This window comes from Epinephelus fuscoguttatus, linkage group LG24, assembly GCF_011397635.1.
Source record: "Epinephelus fuscoguttatus linkage group LG24, E.fuscoguttatus.final_Chr_v1".
NCBI classification, from domain to species: Eukaryota; Metazoa; Chordata; class Actinopteri; order Perciformes; family Serranidae; genus Epinephelus; species Epinephelus fuscoguttatus.
The window spans coordinates 6180407-6200663 of NC_064775.1; the positions used below are offsets into that span (position 1 = coordinate 6180407).

Consider the following 20257-nt stretch of genomic DNA (forward strand, 5'->3'; position numbering starts at 1 on the left):
TGTATTGCCAACAATCCCTGGACAACTTTTGGTGCTAAAGAACGATCCAAACATGATCATTGTGAGGCACTCCTTTACATGGTTTCTAAGCAGGTTATGGATATTTACCTTTAATGGATAGGGTAAAGAGTAAGTTTTACTGATTCCAGCAGTGTGTGTTTGACTCACAAATTTGTGTTTCCGAGGATAGTGAAGGCATTATCCCTCTCTCCCTGCCTGGCTGGAACTCATTGCCTTTGTTGGTTGGATTGGTTTGGGTTAGGGTAAGAATGTCAGGGTAAGCCAATCAGGGGCAGAGTAAGGCAAAGTAGTGCGGGTCATGCCTTCACTATCCCAGGAAATGTACATTTGTGTTTGACTCTGTAAGACTGATTGAAGACTCTAGACAGAACGAGTGCAATTTTAGATGCAGACAGAATGCTAGGGGTTATGTACCTCATATATAGTAGGGAAAGAGTCTCATATCAGTGATGCTGTAACATTAAAAAAAAATGCAAGAAAACCCAAAGAAAGGAAAGAATAAATGAAGGGAGCACTCACCCTGTTTTAGCAAAGTTAGTCCAGTAGGTCATGACAACAGCACTCAGCATCACGTCATTCTTTGAGAAGTTGCAGTTGAAGAGATCTGTGGGGCCGATCATGGGGATTCCAAACACATACGGCACTTCATCACCATGGGCTGAATCTGCCCAGCTGGGCTTCATGTCGCTCTGACAGTGGTGATAGAAAGCGTAGAAGTAGGTGGGTGAGCCATACTGGGCGTGGAGGTCAGCTGTGGCCACTGCTGGTGCCACCCACTGGTGGTCAGTGAACAGAGCCACCAGGGTCTTCCGCCGGGTCTCTGGGTTCTCCTTGTCCGCCCAGTCCGTGTACATGAATTTGATGGTCTCGCGTAGAGTGTCCTTGCCCTCTGGGTAGCCATACAGATGGTCCACAAAGTCCGACACAGCAAAGTCAAAATCATTGGCAGACACCCCATCCTCACTATCCACAATGCCATCCACGAACTTAAACCCCTCGCCCTGATTGACCCCCAGCATTATGTCATAGTTGAGGAACTCCCCTTGCTCCATTAGGATCTGGGGATCATCTGGGATGACGTCGCCATCAATCACGGGCCCAAAGGCGATGTGGTACTTTGCAGGTGTGATGTACTGCTCGATCAGCTCCTTGTAGTTCTTGTTCTGCAGGCACTCCACCAAGTCGATGGTGTCCAGCATGTTGCAGCCCACCTTCTCAGCCAGGGCCCGGGTGTACTTGGCAGGCTGGTAGTTGACCGCCCAGCTGGACAGTGCTGTGCCACTCTGGATGATGGCTTTCTGGAACAGATCTGAGAATGGAGCTGGTATTAGTAAACACAGACAGACAGAAGCATGGAAATGGACAGGAATAATTTATTGGAAAGCATTTTTGAGGACATTAAAAAGGTCTTTGGGGGAATATGAGAAATGCTCCTTCTTTTCTCTCAGCCTCTAAAGGGGCATGTGTCCGTTTGAATGACAGTTATGTCCTCACAGGGTGAGCTAAGGAAAGGAGCCCATTTTCCACCAAAATAAGCACATGTACACAGGGGTTTTTTTAAACACAGGCTAACATGCTAAAATTAGTCAATAGACTACTTGCCCATTGCCAGTAGACAGGAATACCTTTTTTGTTTGTTTGTTTTTTACTAATGTGTCTCATTTGACAACACAGACTGGCTGGAAAATAGATTAGTAAACAGTAGAAAGCAGCATGGAGGCCAGTAAAAAATGTTACGGTGGTTATTTCTTTTTCTCTTGTTCAGTCAACCCAATCTCAATCCGAAGTCACTAAGTACTTGGCGCTTTGTCAGTTTTTCCTAGCATCAGACACCAATTAAAAAAGCTGTCCTTTCACATTGGTATGACACACAGCCCGTCAGCATTAGGGGTGAAAGGTGGCCAGGCAAAAACGTAGGTTAAGGGGGCGTAAGTTCAAGTAGGGCGGGCGGACGGGGTGATATATGGATCCAACATCCAAGACCCTGTTCTTTTGTCTTAAACCCAACCATGTGCTTTTGTTGCCGAACCCAAGTAAGTGTATTTTGAGAACAGACAATGCATGTAACAGGCTGAAGTTGACACGGAGAACGTCAACAACCAACGAAACCAGGGTACCTTGCACATTATATCTCGGCGTGGAATGTCCATGACCAACCGTCGATATGTGACAAGGTGTGAGTGAGAACGTCTTGGTTCAGTCTCTCCTTTAAACTCAGTGCCAACAATTTGGAATGATGTTTGAGTGCCGCTTGGACAGAGAAGGATGTTACTTTGTGGCGGCCTGTCATTGCATCGTGCTGGCAAAGGGGCTAAATTAGCATACTCTGGTTGTTGTATTTCCATCACTGCCAAACAGAGCTGGAGCCAGTATACCTGAGACTACTGCAGAGTCATTTAACCTGGGAGTGAATGCTGACTGTAAATGTTCCCATTCCCAAAAGCCAGATGTTAGTGGGGTATTTGTAGAGAGACAATGTACACAAACTTGCAGCTTCCAAGCCAGGTTTTGAAGAGTTGAAAAAGAAAGTCATCTAAAGACAAAAATTACATTTGCAGGCATTTGGCTATTAAATGTAATGTAATATAGCTGACTATCTACTGAGTGGTCTATCCTGCAAACTGATGCCAGCAGTGTCCTGTTTTTTGTGGTTTGCCTTATACCCAGCTAATAAAAAGTTCCATCACTGAGAGAGGCCTTGTCAAACACATAAATCCTAAGCTGCATCTCTTGTCATACCATGAAAACATTTCAAGGCAAATAAAAGGATGATTCAAATACTGACATAACATCTTTCTGTCCCTAATGAACAAACCGGAACAGAAAATATATTTGCTGTTTATAGAGCAACAACACCTGAGGCAGTTTTCACATCCTGAGATATTGGTAGCACAGTGTCTTGGACTGCCAATCATCAAGTAGGCCACAATACACCAGGAACACTGGAGTTATGTGTATTTTATTTTGTTTCAGAGAGTGCTATTTATACTCACGCAAACACACAGTGGTGGTGACTCAACCAGGCCGACTTGAAAAGTATGTTTTGAGCACACAGCAGACATTTCCCACAAGGCCTGGTTAGCAGTGAACAAGCTTTTACTCCTGCTGCCGTTAGTCAAATGTGGAGGGTGTGTATGTTAACTTAAAAACTATACATACAGAGAGACAGAGGTTTTATGATCTTGGTATGTTTGCTGATGCACAAGCTGATGGTGCTCTTGTTTCTATGGCAGCTGAACAACAACAGAGCTCCAGGAGCAAATTCAAAAAGAAGCATCACCTAAATTAGCAGTGTTGCGATAACCACGATACCACAATACAATACTGCAAAACTGTGCTATTGACAATCACAGTAGAGGAGGGAGGGACACATATCACACGACTGACTTAAATGTTTAATAAGGTGCAAAAACGATTAGCGTTTTGTTTTTTGTTGCGTCTTCATCAGAGTCAAAATCGGCCCACTGAGCTGTTTGTTGCAATTTTTGGAGGGGCTGAAGCACAAGAGATTCCTTCAACACTAATTAAAGCAGCTTCACATTATGAATCAGTGTTTCTCTGATGCTGTTTGGCATGTCGGAGACGGGCCGCTAGCTTAGAACTAGCTAATGTATGCTCACTTTTTTCTCTAATACCTTAAGAGTCCGACGTTCAGGAGGTTTTTACAGTGAGCCGATTTATCTGTCGAGCTGAGGTCTGTTTTTTTCCAAAACAAAAATGTGAATGACCCTAACTGGAGTTAGTGATCAGTTTGTCTGTTCTGGGCTACTGTAGAAACATCATGATAGATGAGTACTTGCTTCCTATGTTGATATATAAACGGCTCATTCTAAGGTAATGAAAACACAATTATTATTTTTCACTAGTGACGGCCAAATGAAGCTTCATGAAGAACCAGTTGTATTTGCTGAACCCACTAGATGGCGCTCTTGGTGTAATGAAAAAGGCTCAAGGGATGGCAACGCAGTTTGGTTTCAGCTAGTGATGTCCAAATGAAGCTTCATGAAGCACCAGTTGTATTTGCTGAACCCACTAGATGGCGCTCTTGTTGTAATGAAAAAGGCTCAAGGGATGGCAACGCAGTTTGGTTTCAGCTAGTGATGTCCAAATGAAGCTTCATGAAGCACCAGTTGTATTTGCTGAACCCACTAGATGGCGCTCTTGGTGTAATGAAAAAGGCTCAAGGGATGGCAACGCAGTTTGGTTTCAGCTAGTGATGTTCAAATGAAGCTTCATGAAGCACCAGTTGTATTTGCGGAACCCACTAGATGGCGCTCTTGGTGTAATGAAAAAGGCTCAAGGGATGGCAATGCAGTTTGGTTTCAACCCTTTGTTGAACAAGAGTTCCAGAGTGGACCCAAAAAATAAAGAAAATGGTTCATGAAGCTTCATTTGGCCATCGCTGGTTGAAACCAAACTGCATTGCCATCCCTTGAGCCTTTTTCATTACACCAAGAGTGCCATCTAGTGGGTTCAGCAAATACAATTGGTGCTTCATGACGCTTCATTTGGACATCACTACTTATTAGACACTTAAAAAAACAACAACAACAAACTATTGACATAGAATGGTTTCTATGATATCCTACAAATTAGCACCCGGTGAATGACGTTATGTCCTTAACATACAGTTACACAATTAGTTATTTATTAATTTAGGCAAGTAAAGTTACTGTGGTTAGGTTTAGGAAAAGAAACATGGTGTGGACGTACTTAAAATGACTTAAAGTTCACTCAAGGTTAACACGTGTCTCCAGTGAACACTTTAGTCAAGTGATTGCAGCCTTTTAAAATGCATGGGATATGTATGAATTTGGGTGAGTTACTTTTCGTAGGAAAAAGTACAAACACGTGACAGAAAACGTTCTGATTATATCATATTCCACTTCTGCTAATGTATCCCCCTCAATCCTACACACTGGCCCTTTAAATAAGCTGCAAAATCATAACAAATATGGCACTAATATGGCGTATCACACTGTTGAGCCACCCTTAATCACAGTTGGCGAAATTCACTTTTCGCAACAGCCCTACCAAAGTACTTGGTGAGGCACGGCTCCCTCAGCCATGATTGCTGCCCATCACAACATGAGGATTTTTATCTAAATGTAAAGTAAGACAGTCCTATTCCCTCAAATGCAAGATAAGAAAAATGAAACAGACCTAATAACTGCGACACAAGACAAAGGAGCAAATAGAAAGTCTCCCTTACTCTGATTGCCTATAAGGCAAATTCAATGAACCTCTTCCAGCAAGATAAAAAGGTTGATTTTGGGGGAAGCTGCATTTTTCATACAGCCTGTATTTGTTACGCACGGAGAGGAAAATGGCCTCGGAACTGCAGCAGCACTTTTTGGGATCCAATCCTCCAAATCCTCCTTTTTTTTCCTGACAGATTGGTCAGGAGATTTTCCTCGCTGGTTGTATAAGTTGCACAAAACTATTCATTTGTGAAAGCTACAAGCGCTGTAAGAGCCAGGGAAAAAAAGATCTTTTGGATTTTTTACTTAAAATGCCCATTAATAATACATATAAATAAAGATAGAAATACAGTATGATAATGCGGAATCCATTCTCAGTCGTCCCTTCTCCTCGAATGCTTTAAGACTGAGGCAGAATACACACTTGAATGAACACATACTTCGGTTGTTGTCTCCGTATGTGGTGATCAAATATGATGCCATGAATAATCTGATGAAGTTACAGAACAGGCTGTTTTATTAACTGATGCTGCTGAACTGATTCAGCGCATTCTTCTTGCTACTAAAGTGCTGCTCTCTTTTTGTGCTTCTGGTGTGTGTTTGCTGGTGGTTATACAGTGTTTAATGAAGCTTGGCAGAAGTTCATTCAGAAAGACTCTTTATGCTTCTCATTCATTCTCTCCCACTCTCTTCCAGCTTAATGGGCATTCACTCTTTCGGTTAAACCAACCAGATTTTGCCATGATTTCCCTGAGCCAATCATGTCACTGCTGTCAGGCTTTTCTTCTCTTGGCTGCTGTCAACTGCTATGTCAGTGCTGAATTGATGCGAGCCGCCTCAACCCCATTCTGTTCCATTGCTCATCACATTCAGCACTTAGGGTTCCTTCTGTCACCAGAACCGTCCCTCCATGTCACATCCAGATTTTCAGGCATTTCCCTTCATCCGTTAAACCACCAGTGTCTACAGTTCATTGAAGTAATCGAATGGGTCACAAAACACAGGACTTTCTCCAGAAACCATGTGAACTCTGAGTAGACATTTTACGATATGTCCTTACCATATTTTTTCCCTAAACCTAACAAGAACTTACTTTAATTACATTACATTAATTACGTAATGTTAAGAATGCACCTTCATTTGTGTGTGTGGTGGGGGGGGGGGGTAATTCGTAGGATATCATGTGAACCATTGTATGAGGATACTGTGTGAAGTATTTGAAAAGGTAGTCTTGAGTATGGTTCGTGTATACGGGGGTACAGTTCTCATCACTCACCAACTACTACTTGTTTTAAATAGCAGTCCGCTTCTGCGTACTTAGGACCAGCTCTTCAAGTTGATTCAGACATGGATCAACCAACTGTGCCAAGGTATGGTAGACAGTGTTAACACTAATCAAACAAACTGGACTTTGGGGTCAGGTGTACTCGTATCTGGGCCGAGGTCCCTGATGTGACATTCTCACTGCAACCTCATCAAATATCAACCTTTGGTTATGGACTTTCCACGTCGAGCTTTGACATGCAAGGTACCCTGGGCGTGTTGGTTGTGGACGTTCTGGGACGTTTTGTCAACTAACATGTTATTACAGGAAATGTACAGTTTACATACAGTCTCTTTCAAAATAAACGCACTACGTCGGTACAACACCTTGAACTGATGTTTTTTGCCCTTCTACAACAAACGCAGTTGGTTACGTTTCGCCAATACAGGCATATGGTTGGGTCTAGGAAAAAAAAAATCAGGGTTTGGCTTTACAGTCTTACAGGAAGCAAACACTGGCCTCCTACATGAAAGTTGGTGGTTGTCGGACTCATCCACCACCCCTTCTGCCTGCCCTACTTGGACTTTTGGCATCTTAACTGTCGTTGTTGTCCCACCATTTTCCACTTGATGCCGCCAGGTGCTATTAAACAGTAATGGCAACTGGCTGTGTATCATGCGAATGCAAAAGGATGGCGTTTTTCGATGCCTTCAGAGCAAGACTGAGTTGGACAGGGTTGGTGAAGCTAGACTTGCCTAAGTCCAGACCTTTAAATCCGCCCACTCCACTAACTTTGAGTCGACTGATACTGGTTTGGCATTGTGATGTTAGTTAACATAAAAAAACAGTCAGACAATTAGCTTTTCCATTCATCAGATTCCAGTTTCATGTCACTTTTGCTAAGGATGAAAAACTGCTTGTCTTTGCTTTTGGGTTTGATTTACTTCTCTACAGTTAAACACATCATCAAATGCCTGAATATGTAAATCAGTCCAGACCTGCCTTAAAGGAAGCAAAACTAAAGCTCACTGTGAACATGTTCTTGATGTGGACTATCAGTGCATCATGCACATTTATATGATGGAAAGGCCCTCTGCATGTCAGCATATCTCTGTGTGGCTGTCCATGCCTGTGAGCAAGCAGACGTACCTTCTGAGTAATGCGAGAGGGTGAGCAGGCTGACGCACGATGCCCCGGCGCCAGAACCAAAAATGGTCACTCTCTTCGGATCTCCTTTGAAGGCCTGGATGTTTTCTTTGATCCACCTGAGAGCCTGAATTTGATCCAGCAGGCCGTAGTTGCCCTTGGCCGCCTGGTCTCCTGTGCTTAGAAACCCTGGATTGATGAAAACAAACAAAAGAAAAACAGATTTCAACTTTACTTCTGAAAGGTTTTTTACATTGATTTAATCTAGACTGAGAGTCTCCAGGCCTGAAATCTGCCTGATATGCATCCTTCGCTGTTTAAAGGTCCTGTGGGTGGGGTTTCGGGAGTGTATCGTCAGAGATGGAATATGATATAATAGGCATCAGTATGCCTATTGTGTGTGTATCAAAGGCTGATATATTTTCGTCCTCTGTGCCACAGAGCTCTATTTCTGTCCGAAAACTATTGAAAACACCTCAGTGAGCCACATTGCTGCACTGGGTGACATGTTCCTTCATCACTATCAACACAATCACTGTAGTTTTATTTTGAATCAATCCCACATATCATCCTGCTGCCCTAAAATACAAGAGCACCAAATGTGGATTAATCCACCACTGAAAATAGTCCCCAAGAAATGCACTATTTTCCAGGAACCAGTACACCCGGGGCTGAGAGCCACCATAAAGTTATTATTATTTAAAGCATCACCCATAACTGTCTTCCGTCTTGCATTAATAATCCATCTACATTAAAGCCCAGGACAATAAGAATCATTAGTTGCACATTAGCCATTCAGCATTGAGGTCTGCTGCCTCAAGCGCCAACATACAAACAGTCAAGTATGCAAAGGCCTTTGAATTTGATTCACCCATGGCTACAGAAACGGTCGGCCAATAGAGATCCCTTCCAGTCAAGTGCCAGACCAACCGTCCTGGCAGCGAGCTCAACATCCGAAACTTGTTGACAAATTAGCAAATGCGCCTAAACCCATTAAGTGGCTTTCTAAATGCTGCCACTGGGGGAACTGGTGGCTCCTCCTTGCCAGGCCTATGAGCACGGCGGCCAAGCCTGGCAGCGACAGCCTGTCCCTGCGAGCTGACCAAGACCGAGGCAGTGTAAATGACAAATGGGATGAGGGCTGCTGGGTAAGAAAGGAGGAAAAAGAGGAGAGGTAGCCTGTGGCTCTTTGATAGAGAGCAGATCCGGTTTGTCATGGTGAGGTGGAGGGGATGATAGAGAGGAAAGGAGGGCAGGGGTGGGGGAGGATTACAAGGCCTCTGGCAGCCTCATACACCCTGTAGGATGACCACAGGCCCTGCCGCTGCTCTCCACTCACCCCTCCCCACCTCCTCGCTCGCTCCTACTCATTTTTCTTCTGTTACCCTTTTTTCCTCTCCCATCTCATCCTTCACCTCAAAGAAGCCGAGAAGAGGAGCATGCCTACCAGGCGCTCCGCAGGATGTGTGATGATTAGTCAGAGCTTCATTTCAAAGTGCTCTGCCCCGAAAATAGACCGCACAGCCTACCGCCTAGAGATACATTAGGGACAATGTCTGAAAAACACAGACCGATCAGAAACTTAAGAGACCCTAAAAAAAAACCTTTAAATGTAGCAGATGAAAGTTGAAGTTGTCATGCCTCAATGTCATAAGCTGTAATGAGGGTTGCACCTGTCACGTATGATACGGGATCATCCAATACTGAAAATTAACATGTACTGTTCCTTTACAGAGTCAATATGGGACGCAATATGACCCGTATTTCTGTGCCTCATACATAATGCCATCATAAGGTATGTTTTCACATGCTTTGAATGACATAAGAAACATAACCTCTGTGAAAACATGGACGCCTCACACCCATGGTCCCTCCGACAGCACAGAAGATCTATACAATCAAGGTGGACACCCAAGAGATATGATGTTGAATAATGGCCAGAAAAGTCTCGTATGCAGAACGTGATGATGCCACAGTGAAGTTGACTTTTGACCTTTTGGATATGAAATGTAATCACCTCATTATTTTAGCCTATTAGACATTTGTGTGAAGTTTTGTCGTAAAGAGAATATGAATTCTTGAGTTATGGCCAAAAACATATTTTGTAAGGTCACACTGACCTTGACCTTTGACTTCTAACCATAAAATTCTAATCACTTTATTTTTCAGTACAAGGGGACATTTGTCTCAAATTTCAGTTCCCTGAACGTGTTCTTGAGATATTGTGTTCACGAGGACGAGACAGACAAGGTCACAGTGACCTTGACCTTTGACTTATGACCGCCAAGAACTAATCGGTACATCATTGAGTCAGAGTGCACATTGGACAGTGCCAAATTTGAACAAATTTCTTGAGACTGTTTTTGAGATATTGCGTTCACAAGAACGCTATGGATGCAAGGTCAGACCGACCTTGACCTTTGACCCTTGACCACCAAACTCTAATCAGTTCCTCCTCGAGTTCAAGACATTGTTGACAGTTGATATTTTACCTTTTGGATATGAAATATCCAACTGAGGTTGTGAGTTTGGGTGGCCGAATTTATTGTCATGACAACATCTAATGCCGTCAACTGATGTTGAATACTGATGACAAATGGGTCCATGTCACTGGTCCGACAGCCCATTGGTCCGACATCCCATTAGTCCGACGGTCCGCAGTGCTGAACGGCTCCCGGCGGGCGTATTTCTACCTTGATGGTGCGCCGCGACCAGCTCTGGGTCAGCTGGGAAAGGCTTGAGGCGAAGCAAGCTCACAGCTTATGTGTTTGCCACTTTCTTTTTCATTTTAACCCACACCATGATCTCTTCCTGACCCTAACCAAGTGGTTTTTGTGCCTAAACCTAACCAGACCTTAACCACAGAGCATCATGATGACTTCGGAACGGACTTCAGAACAATGGGTTTAATATGGTCGGAACAATGGGATGTCGGACCAATGGGCAGTTCCCTGACAAATGAGGTTGGTATTTCATTGGTTTTAAGTTGTGTTGTAAAGATACAAGGAACAAAACCAAACATCTGCAAAATTCAATACTGTTAACATCCGCACAATGTGACATTCTAACCTTTGCAAAATTACCCGATTTCCGTTACAATTTTAACGTCTGTTAAGTGTTATATTCGTTGATGGAAACTATAATAAAAAATTTTTGTCAATGACCTTTTTTCCATGATGAAAACAAGATGATGACGAGCTAAAAATAGATCTTGATAATAAAAATTAAGAGGAAACATATGTTTCATTTTCGTTAAGGGGGAAAAAAAAATATAAAAAAACATAATGAGTAATGGATGGCTAAAATGTCATGAATTTTTGTTGCAAAAATGAAGGATAAAAGTGGCTAAAATAAGCATATTTGTCTCAAGACTAAATCTGTAATAGCTGTCAAAATTAACACTGGTCTGACGTAAGACTCCAGCATCTTTACTATATCATTTTGACGTGTGGTGCCAGCATGGACTCACACGCATTATCCTTGTTTCCACTCTGACAGTGAGCCATAAATTGACATTGAAACATCCTTAAATCCGTTCCCATATCGATATTTATGCCCACTCCACCACAGTAAAACTGTCAAAGAGAAATACGAAGACAAAGTGCAATTTCACAGACTGTTTTGCATCAGAGAGGCACTAAAACTAAACAGCTCTCATGACATGCAAGCATTACACACACAGAGACTGGAAATGGCAGAAAATGCTCTAAAAATGAGAAGTAAATTAAAAAACGTTGACCTTCTGATGGGTTCAGGTCATGGCACCAGGAGACGTTTTTAAGGCTTTGTCTGTTACATTGACATACGAAATTTAACATCAATAGGTGCTCAGGCCAGCAAACAGAATTACAAAGTTGCTGGCAATATCGTCTGATAGTGATTGCTGAATCACACCTTTCAGCTCATCTGCTACAAAAAAGTGGAGAGGTTTTAGTTTAGCCGATTTAACCTGGCCAGATCCCAATCCGATCAAGCATCCATTGGGCATGCCAATACCTTACCTCTCAACCCACAGGAATCAAAGGATCTGTCGACCATGCCATGGTGCCAGACACCAAGGGACACCCCCAGAGGTCCTGTCTCCATGCCTCAACAGGTCAGAGGCTCCACTGTCGATCAGACTTGGCTCCTTGACCTGTCGAGGCCAGGATAAAGGACCTCTGGGATACTGGTTTGTCCCACAGATGCTTGATCAGATTGGGATCTGGGGAATTTGAATGCTAGGGCAATGTCTTGAGCTCTTTGGCATGTTCCTTGGGCCATTCCTGAGCAGTTTTTGCGGAGTGCCATCAAGGGTACAGTTGAAAACACTTCAGTTGGAGCTGAATTGAATCAGCCTCTGATATCAGACTGGTATGCCTCAAAAAAGAGCCACACGAACTTCTTGTTCACATTCTGAGAAAGACACAAAGTGAGAGAGAAGTGATTGCGAGCACAGCATGGCTGATGTTGGCACTCTGATGGCCATTCATTCCACTGACAAGTTCATGGTTTCAAAAGACTGACAGTATTTCAAATGCAAGATGGTTAAAAAATGGAATATTGCTTAAAATAAGACTGGCTGGACATTTTATCCCCGCTGTGTCTATCAGAGAATTAGACCTGAAGGAAAGCTGTCAATACTGACATGGAAAAACACTCTAATGTTACACATTACAAATACTCTGCAGGGTTAATTATATGACGGAAAAGCTGTCTAGGCTTTCAACTGGATTGCTAACAAGAAATTCAAACAAATGGTGTCAACTTGACAGGCGCTGACAAGTGTTTGTTTAATGCAGTGTTATAATGATACTTGGATTTTATGTGGGAAATTAAGCCATTTTGGGCACAGACTGAAAGGGTAACTCACTTCATTTCAAGAGTCCCATGATTCCCCAATGATTTCACAGAAAGTTAGAGAGTCAGTGCAGTGTTATAACTGGTTACAATTACAATTACACCACTACATAAGTGGTTCTGTATTAAATACCCAAACAAATGAATATGAGTCTGTGGTAGATAGCCATTTTGATTTGACACACCACTATCATATTTGCCTTTTTAGAAAGAAATTAATTCTAAACCACCAGATGGTTTTGGTTTTTTCCACCAGGTTACAAAAAACTGTATGTTCTGCATACATATACACCCATCATGGTCTGCACTGATGTTTAGGAAGGGGGCATGTGTCAGGTGACAACCACATTAAAGTCAGAGCCCAAGGTTTCCCAATAGAGCACTGCACTGTAACAAGTGGTAGTCCTAGGTCAAGGTCACTGTGTCCTTGTCCACCTCATTCTCATGAATCAAAATCTCAAGAATACCTTCAGGGAATTTCATCAAATTTGGCACAAACATTCACTTGGACTCAAGGATGAACAGATTAGATTTTGGTTGTCACAAGTCGTGGTCACTGTGACCTTGCGACTGTCTCATTCTTGTGAATGTGGTATCTCAAAACAGCTTTGAGGGAATTTCCCCAAACTTTCCCTCAGCGTTTTGTCAAATTGGGGACAAATGTCCACTTGGACTCAAACATGATGTGATTAGATGTTGTTGGTCAAAGGTCAGGGTCATTGTGACCTCACGTCCATTTCAGTCTTGTGAACATGGTATCTCAAGAAGGCCTTGAGGGAATTTCCCCAAACGTGCTCCAAACATTTTCTCAAATTTGGCAGAAACCTCCAGTTGGATTCAACAATGAACTGATTAGAATATGATGTTCGAGGGCAAAGGTAACTGTGACCTCACAAAACATGTTTATGGTCATAACTCAAGCATTCATGAACTAATTATGATACCATTTCACACAAATGACTCATAGGTTAAAACTTTTAAACTTCATGGTGACCTTTCTGGCCATTATTCAACACCATATCTCAGGCAAAGAAGGTGGATGATGGTGACTCTAATCTTGGGTGTCTATCTTGAATCTGTGCTGCTTGGTTGAAGATGTGTGTGATGCATCCACATTTTAGAATATGTAGCTTCTGGTTGGCGGAGGCATACAACCACAAGGTGGTAATTCTAATTATTAAATAATTTTGAAAGGTCACAAATTTATTTTTAGCGTATAACATTCAGTGTAGACTGAAAAGACAATTGAACACAATATGTAATAACTGCTATATGCTTGGCCAGTAACTGATGAAGAATTTCATTGTTTTTTGTTTTTTTTTTGTATCCAAGGAGTTTTTTTTCTGTGCTGTCAGTGACACTGTGATCTCTTACTGAGCACAGAGGAAGCCCTTCATCAGCAGCAGCACTCCCACTGCTGGGGGAGGAACATTAATCCCTCCCTTCTCCTATTTGTATTAATTCTACCTTGACAGGGGCTAGGAGCGTAATGTAGGTCAGTCATGACAAAGCACAGAGGGATGCAACCACAAGGTTTGAACAGCACTAAAGCAGGAGGTCTAACAAGTGGCCGCACTAATTGATTCTTAGCTGTTTTAAGCAACTTAATAATTATTTAACTTTTTTACGTTTTGGTACTCACAGCTCTCGGTTCAGCGTCTTGGTTTAAAACAGAAGACACTTTGTGATGACTTGAAGTACATGAAACTAGGGCCTCATTTATTAATGCGCAAAGAAATATTCTTACTTTGCACACGCAAAATTACCATTGGATTCATGGCGAGTGCACACCGGCAAATGTAGTTCTTGCCACTGTGTGCGTGTTAGTTAATCAGAATCATTCTAAATTGACAGGTGCGTGCTCGCTATCTGCAACCACCACACTGCAACATTCCATTTTCTCTAAGATAAAGAAATCCGTTTGCCCAGAGAAGTACCATGGACAAAGCATTAAGTGTTTTCTAAGCACATATCAATGACTGTCTTGGTAGTCAGAAACAGCTGATAAACCGTTAGTCACTCTCCTCAAACATTATATGAGTCTCTAAAGATGTTATGATATCCTTGTTACCGTAAAATTCGGTGTATAAGTCGCACTTTTTTTTCCCTTTTTTTCATCTAAAAAGTTGGGTTGGGTTGGTTATAGACCGGTGCGACCTATAAACCAAGGTAAATGCTGACATAGGTAATTTGACCCACAAGATGGCGCTACGTAGCTAAAGATTTGTGACGGACATCATAGCCAGCCAGTGAACAAGCCGCCATATTGTCAGAGACATGCATGAAAAAAAAAAAAGAAAAAAGAAGTTTGATGTTAATTTAAACTCATTTTTATGGCTCAGATGTTATTATAATTTTATTTCCTGAAGAGGTTGTTTGGAAAATTGCAATCTGAAAAGTAACCAAAGCTGCTTAAGAGGTTATTATGTTTTGAATGTGTTTCAAATTAAAAAAAATAAAGGGAAACAGTGTAGGAATAACTTACTTACGTATAACGTTTTTATTAACAAATATAATATAAAACCTTGTTTTCCCTGTTTGAGACCTTAAAAAACAGACTGCGACTTATATTCCGAATTTTACGGTATATGCGCAGTTTCATGCACTAGTAATTGGTGGAAGAAGACGACTGTTATAGGCCATGACAATAAAAATAATCCCTTTTTAAGAAATTTCTTCATAAAACCCAGACTCAATTCTCTCCCTTCTTTTCTTCCTCTTCTTCAGTTTCTTCCTCTTCTTCAGTTTCTGCATGTGCATATGGCCTTTCCAAAGTCGTCGAATACCGGCACTTGGGTGGTAACTTCCGGCGTCAGACACAAATGAAAAAAAGATATCCTTTCACGTTGACGTGATACCAGGCCGATGCCCAGTGGTATCAGTGGGAGACACAGCTGGACAACAACGTAGGTTAAGGGGATTTAAAGTCGGAGTAAGTAGGGTGGGTTTGAGGGGTGTTGGAAGGGTTCAAGAATCCCAACCACCTATGTTTGTTGTACATTTCCCGTGAAAACAGAAGTGTATTTTGAAAACAGACAATGCATGTAACCCAACCAGGGTATGTTGCATGTCATATGTAGACCTGGAAAGTCCATGACCAAACATCAATATGTAACGAAGTCAGAGTGAAAATGTGTTGGGCCTTGCAGTCTCATGGGAAATAGCAGGGTGTTTACCAGTGATGTCCAAACGAAGCTTCATGAAGTACCAGTTGTATTTGCTGAACCCACTAGATGGCGCTCTTGGTGTAATGAAAAAGGCTCAAGGGATGGCAATGCAGTTTGGTTTCAACTAGCAATGGCCAAATGAAGCTTCATGAAGCATTTTCTTTGGATCCACTCTGGCACTCTTTGTTCAACAAAGGGTTGAAACCAAACTGCATTGCCATCCCTTGAAAATACAACAATACAAGCAAATACAACTGGTGGTTCATGAAGCTTCATTTGGACATCACTACCTCTGCCTGACCCATTCATTAATTGTTCTATATCATGATGTGATTATTAATGTAATCAGGGGATGTTAATACAAAGTGGTAACCACTGTATGTGAATGTATGAATGGGTCAGACCTGTGCAGCAACCACTGTATTTTTTTAGTGTAGTATGGTCATGTTTTCTCTTACAATGTACTACACAGCGTACATGGAGGAACTGCTTAGTTGGAAATGTGTAATAATTGCATATTTTGGTGCAATAGCTGTGACAGTATAAAAAATATATAAATGTAATAAATATAATAACTGAAATAATACATTCTCAACATTGGTATTTGGACTGAGGTCAATTCCTCCAAATCTGTAAACCCTACAGGATAAAGTCCAAAATCTTTGTGATCAAATTGAACAAGTTGATGAAATGTCCTTTTGGAGACACAAGAGATTTTCACCTGACAACAGAAATGCAATTGCAGCGCCAAATATGAGCAGAGTCACTCAGTTCCATTTGGAGCAGCTAAACTGACTTAATCTGCACAAAACATCTCGGTTGAAATTTAAAATGAATTCCTGCCAACTCCTGAAAATACCATCAGCGTGTTATCTAAATGCCACAGCGTGTTATTGTACACAGTTTAATGTTAAAAAAGTAGCAGCATCAGATGACGGCGGAGCAGCGTGAGTGACACAAATGACACAGAGTGAAATGGCACTGCAGCTCTGTGGACAGACGGTGACCCAGCAGAATGCCAAGTGCTTGAGCTTTGAGCACAAAATGTTCACAGGCCAGAGAGCCATATGAGTCAATGCATTTAATATCATGACATCACTCATGCTGCAAGTGGAGAGATGTCTGAATTTTCCCTTTTGAGCTCAAAGTTGCAAGAAGCATGATGTGGGCTTTCTTGGTCTTGATTTAGAATCTGGTACATGTACACTGAACAACAGATATGTGTTCGGCATGCACCAAACAAATCCAACTGATCACATTGGGACTGATACTTAAGCTATATAAGCCCCTCAGCAGATCATGACATCACTGACACATTAAATACAGTTTGTGTTTCAGTGACATAGAGTTTAAGGCCACTTTAAAAATGATCCGAAGGGCACATTTATGCCAAACATTAGATACAGAGACGGAAACGAACGGAGCCTTCTGTCTAGTGATGGCCACACGAAGCTTTGTGAAGCACCAGTTGTATTTGCTGAATCCACCAGATGGCGCTCTTGGTGTAATAAAAGGCTCAAGGGATGGCAATGCAGTTTGGTTTCAACCATTTGTTGAACAAAGAGTGCCAGAGTGGACCCAAACATAAAGAAAATGCTTCATGAAGCTTCATTTGGCCATTGCTAGTTGAAACCAAACTGCATTGCCATCCCTTGAGCCTTTTTCATTACACCAAGAGCGCCATCTAGTGGGTTCAGCAAATACAACTGGTGCTTCATGAAGCTTCATTTGGACATCACTACTTCTGTCCTTACGCTGTGTCCATTTCACCCATATTTATGCATATTTTCTGAGGGCTTACAGATACGGACAAGAGGAAGTAGTACCACTGGAGATTGTGGGGGCAGTGTAGAGCAGTTCAAATGAATACGTAACATTTTTGAAAAGAATTTTCCATCCATGTCGGGATGCATAAAGTGACTACACAGACCCCTGCCGTCTAAAACGCTATTACGACTTCCGTGACCGTCACCTCATTTGCTGTTGTGTAAAACTTTTGACTTCGCCCTCTAGTGCCATGTACTGGCTGTATGTATACCAATACAATACACAGAAGTATGAGGATAGAGGCGTTTACAATGTTTGAAGTGGACATATCTATTTTCATACGAAGTGCCACTTCGCTCAAACACCAGAGCAACACCACTGTCGCGCATTCTCGTTCCCAAGCAGCTACTTTTCAGGATGTGACGGCTGCACCCTGAAATAAAATGAGTTCAACCTTTGACACATTGCAACACACACCATATGTCATGTGACGAGGACCAACCAATCACAGCCAAAGGACATATTTCCCTTCTTCTCTAAATATCAGTCTTAAATCACCTGGTCCATTTGTTTGGGAGAGGAAGAGACCCCTGCAGATAATTCAGCTCATGGTATAAACCTCCTTAACAATGAACACTAGTGATGTCCAAATGAAGCTTCATGAACGACCAGTTGTATTTGCTGAACCCACTAGATGGCGCTCTTGGTGTAATGAAAAAGGCTCAAGGGATGGTAATGCAGTTTGGTTTCAACTGTTTGTTGAACAAAGAGTGCCAGAGTGGACCCAAGAGCGCCATCTAGTGGGTTCGGCAAATACAACTGGTGGTTCATGAAGCTTCATTTGGACATCGCTAATGAACACTAATGAACACACTAATGAATTCTAACAAGGAGAAGTTTACTAAAACTAACATGTTTTTGGTCTGCGTAGAACCTTGGGTGATGTTATAGGGTTATGGATGCACTTTTCTGGTCCGCAGCACTCAGCTCTGAGAAATCATTATCATGGGCATGAAAGCTCAAACAAACACCCTGCGAGTCCACACGCACAGTCAGTGGCAAATTAACTGTAAATGGAGCAGCCAATAGCCATGCTTTTCTGGTGTCTCAATCTGGCAAACAGATGGTTGTAATCACAAGAATAAAGCGACGTTTCCACATCATCTATCGCTAATACAGGGAGGATGTCCTTTATTATGATATCCTATGGAAGGAGGCAGAGCACACTGACAACATGACGGTAATAATACTTAATTGTGCTCCCTGTCAAGACGATAATCTCTCCTGCAGCTCCCAGATGAAATGTTAATTATCAAAGGGAATGATGGGAAGGGAATGGCTTGGGATAAGCTCAGCAAGGTCAGCTCAGCTCAGCCTGTATAAAACTTGTGTCTGTCAGATGTGAAGTCGCCCACCAGGCTGGGTCAGACCGGCTCTAAGCACAATACAGGGACGAGAGAAGGTGAAGAGAAGACAATCAAAGTCAGGCGTTTCCTCACAGCTGAGGTCAGTAATTAGACTGAAGCATTAAAGCCCACATGGGGCACGCCTGGTGTTAAACATAACCTCCCCTGACTGACAGTGCAGCAGTGAAACAAACACAACACAGCTGTCAGAGGGCGTCAGCCCACGCCAGTGCATTTGAGGGTCATCTCATGTGGCAGATTTTGGATGACAGCAGAGCAATGAGTCACACTAAGAATGACATTATGATAATGACTGAAAAAGACAAATGTGGACATTCCTCCACTACTTCTCTTTTTTTTCACTTAAGCTGCAGATTAGCTGTGGTTGGCTAGGCTGCATCCTGTCTCCACAGACTAGACATATTTGAGGGTATTTTAGAGGATGACACCAGTGTCATTTTTTTCCTATCATCATTAACGCCTGTGTAAAAACCCCAAATGCATTTGCTGCTCAGACACAACTACAGCAGGTTCTCCTTACCTCCCAGAGTCCCCCAAAATCCATTAAAGCAGAGCTCACAGAGACACAGTGCTGCCTGGACTAATGTCATCAATCATGTTCAACAACACGTGCTCTGCAGTTTTGTCTTGCTGCGACTTTATTATGCAGCTAATTACAAGTTTAATGGGACTATTTTAACTTTTCCCATTACTGTGCACTGTTACTTACTTCTGGTGGCAGTGATGAGGCTAATGGCAGAGTGATAGGTGAAAACATACTGTGATTTCTGCACATTCACTTTAGGTAGAATGGCTGAAGCATCATGATGTCATGGTAGGAAGAAGAGTACAATACATGTCTATGATGTACGACAGAAAGATGGGGTACTGATATCACTTCCGGCTTCTGTTCACTCTCCCATTAAGCATTTCTTTCATCTATGTATTCTGGGTTTTGCTGACCATATTTGGACATTTGTGCCGAATTTGAAAAAATATCCTCAAGGCCTTCTTGACATATCAGATTAAGACAGATGCAAGGTCACAGTGACTTTGATATTTGAATCAAAATCTAAGCAGTTCATCCTTGAGTTCAAGTGGACATTTGTGCCAAATTTGACAAAATTTCCTCAAGGTGTTCTTGAGATTTCAATTAATGAGAATGAGGTGAACCAGGTCACAGTGACCTTGACTTTTGACCACCAAAATCTAATCAGTTAATTGTTTTATTTAAGTGGATGTTTGTGCCAAATTTGACAAAATTCCCTCAAGGCCTTTTATGACATATCACATTCATGAGAATGACATAAATGCAAGGTCACAGTGACCTTGGCTTTTAACCACCAAAATCTAACTTACTTCATCCTTGAATCTATGTGGACATCTGTGCCAAATTTGATGAAATCGCCTCACTGTGTTTGTGAGATTTCCCTTCATGAGGATGAG

At 42.1% G+C, this 20257-nt stretch overlaps 1 protein-coding gene across 2 annotated transcripts in view; it reads right to left on the minus strand.

Moving 5' to 3' along the window:
- nlgn4xa (neuroligin 4 X-linked a) overlaps positions 1-20257 on the minus strand; it is a 147735-nt gene that overhangs the window by 15924 nt on the left and 111554 nt on the right. For both annotated transcript variants that reach the window (XM_049570511.1, XM_049570510.1), the window contains 2 exons: positions 7636-7821; positions 541-1330 (listed from right to left, as the gene is read on the minus strand). In XM_049570511.1, the coding sequence (XP_049426468.1) occupies positions 541-1330; positions 7636-7821 (976 nt within the window). The remainder of the gene's footprint in view (positions 1-540; positions 1331-7635; positions 7822-20257) is intronic.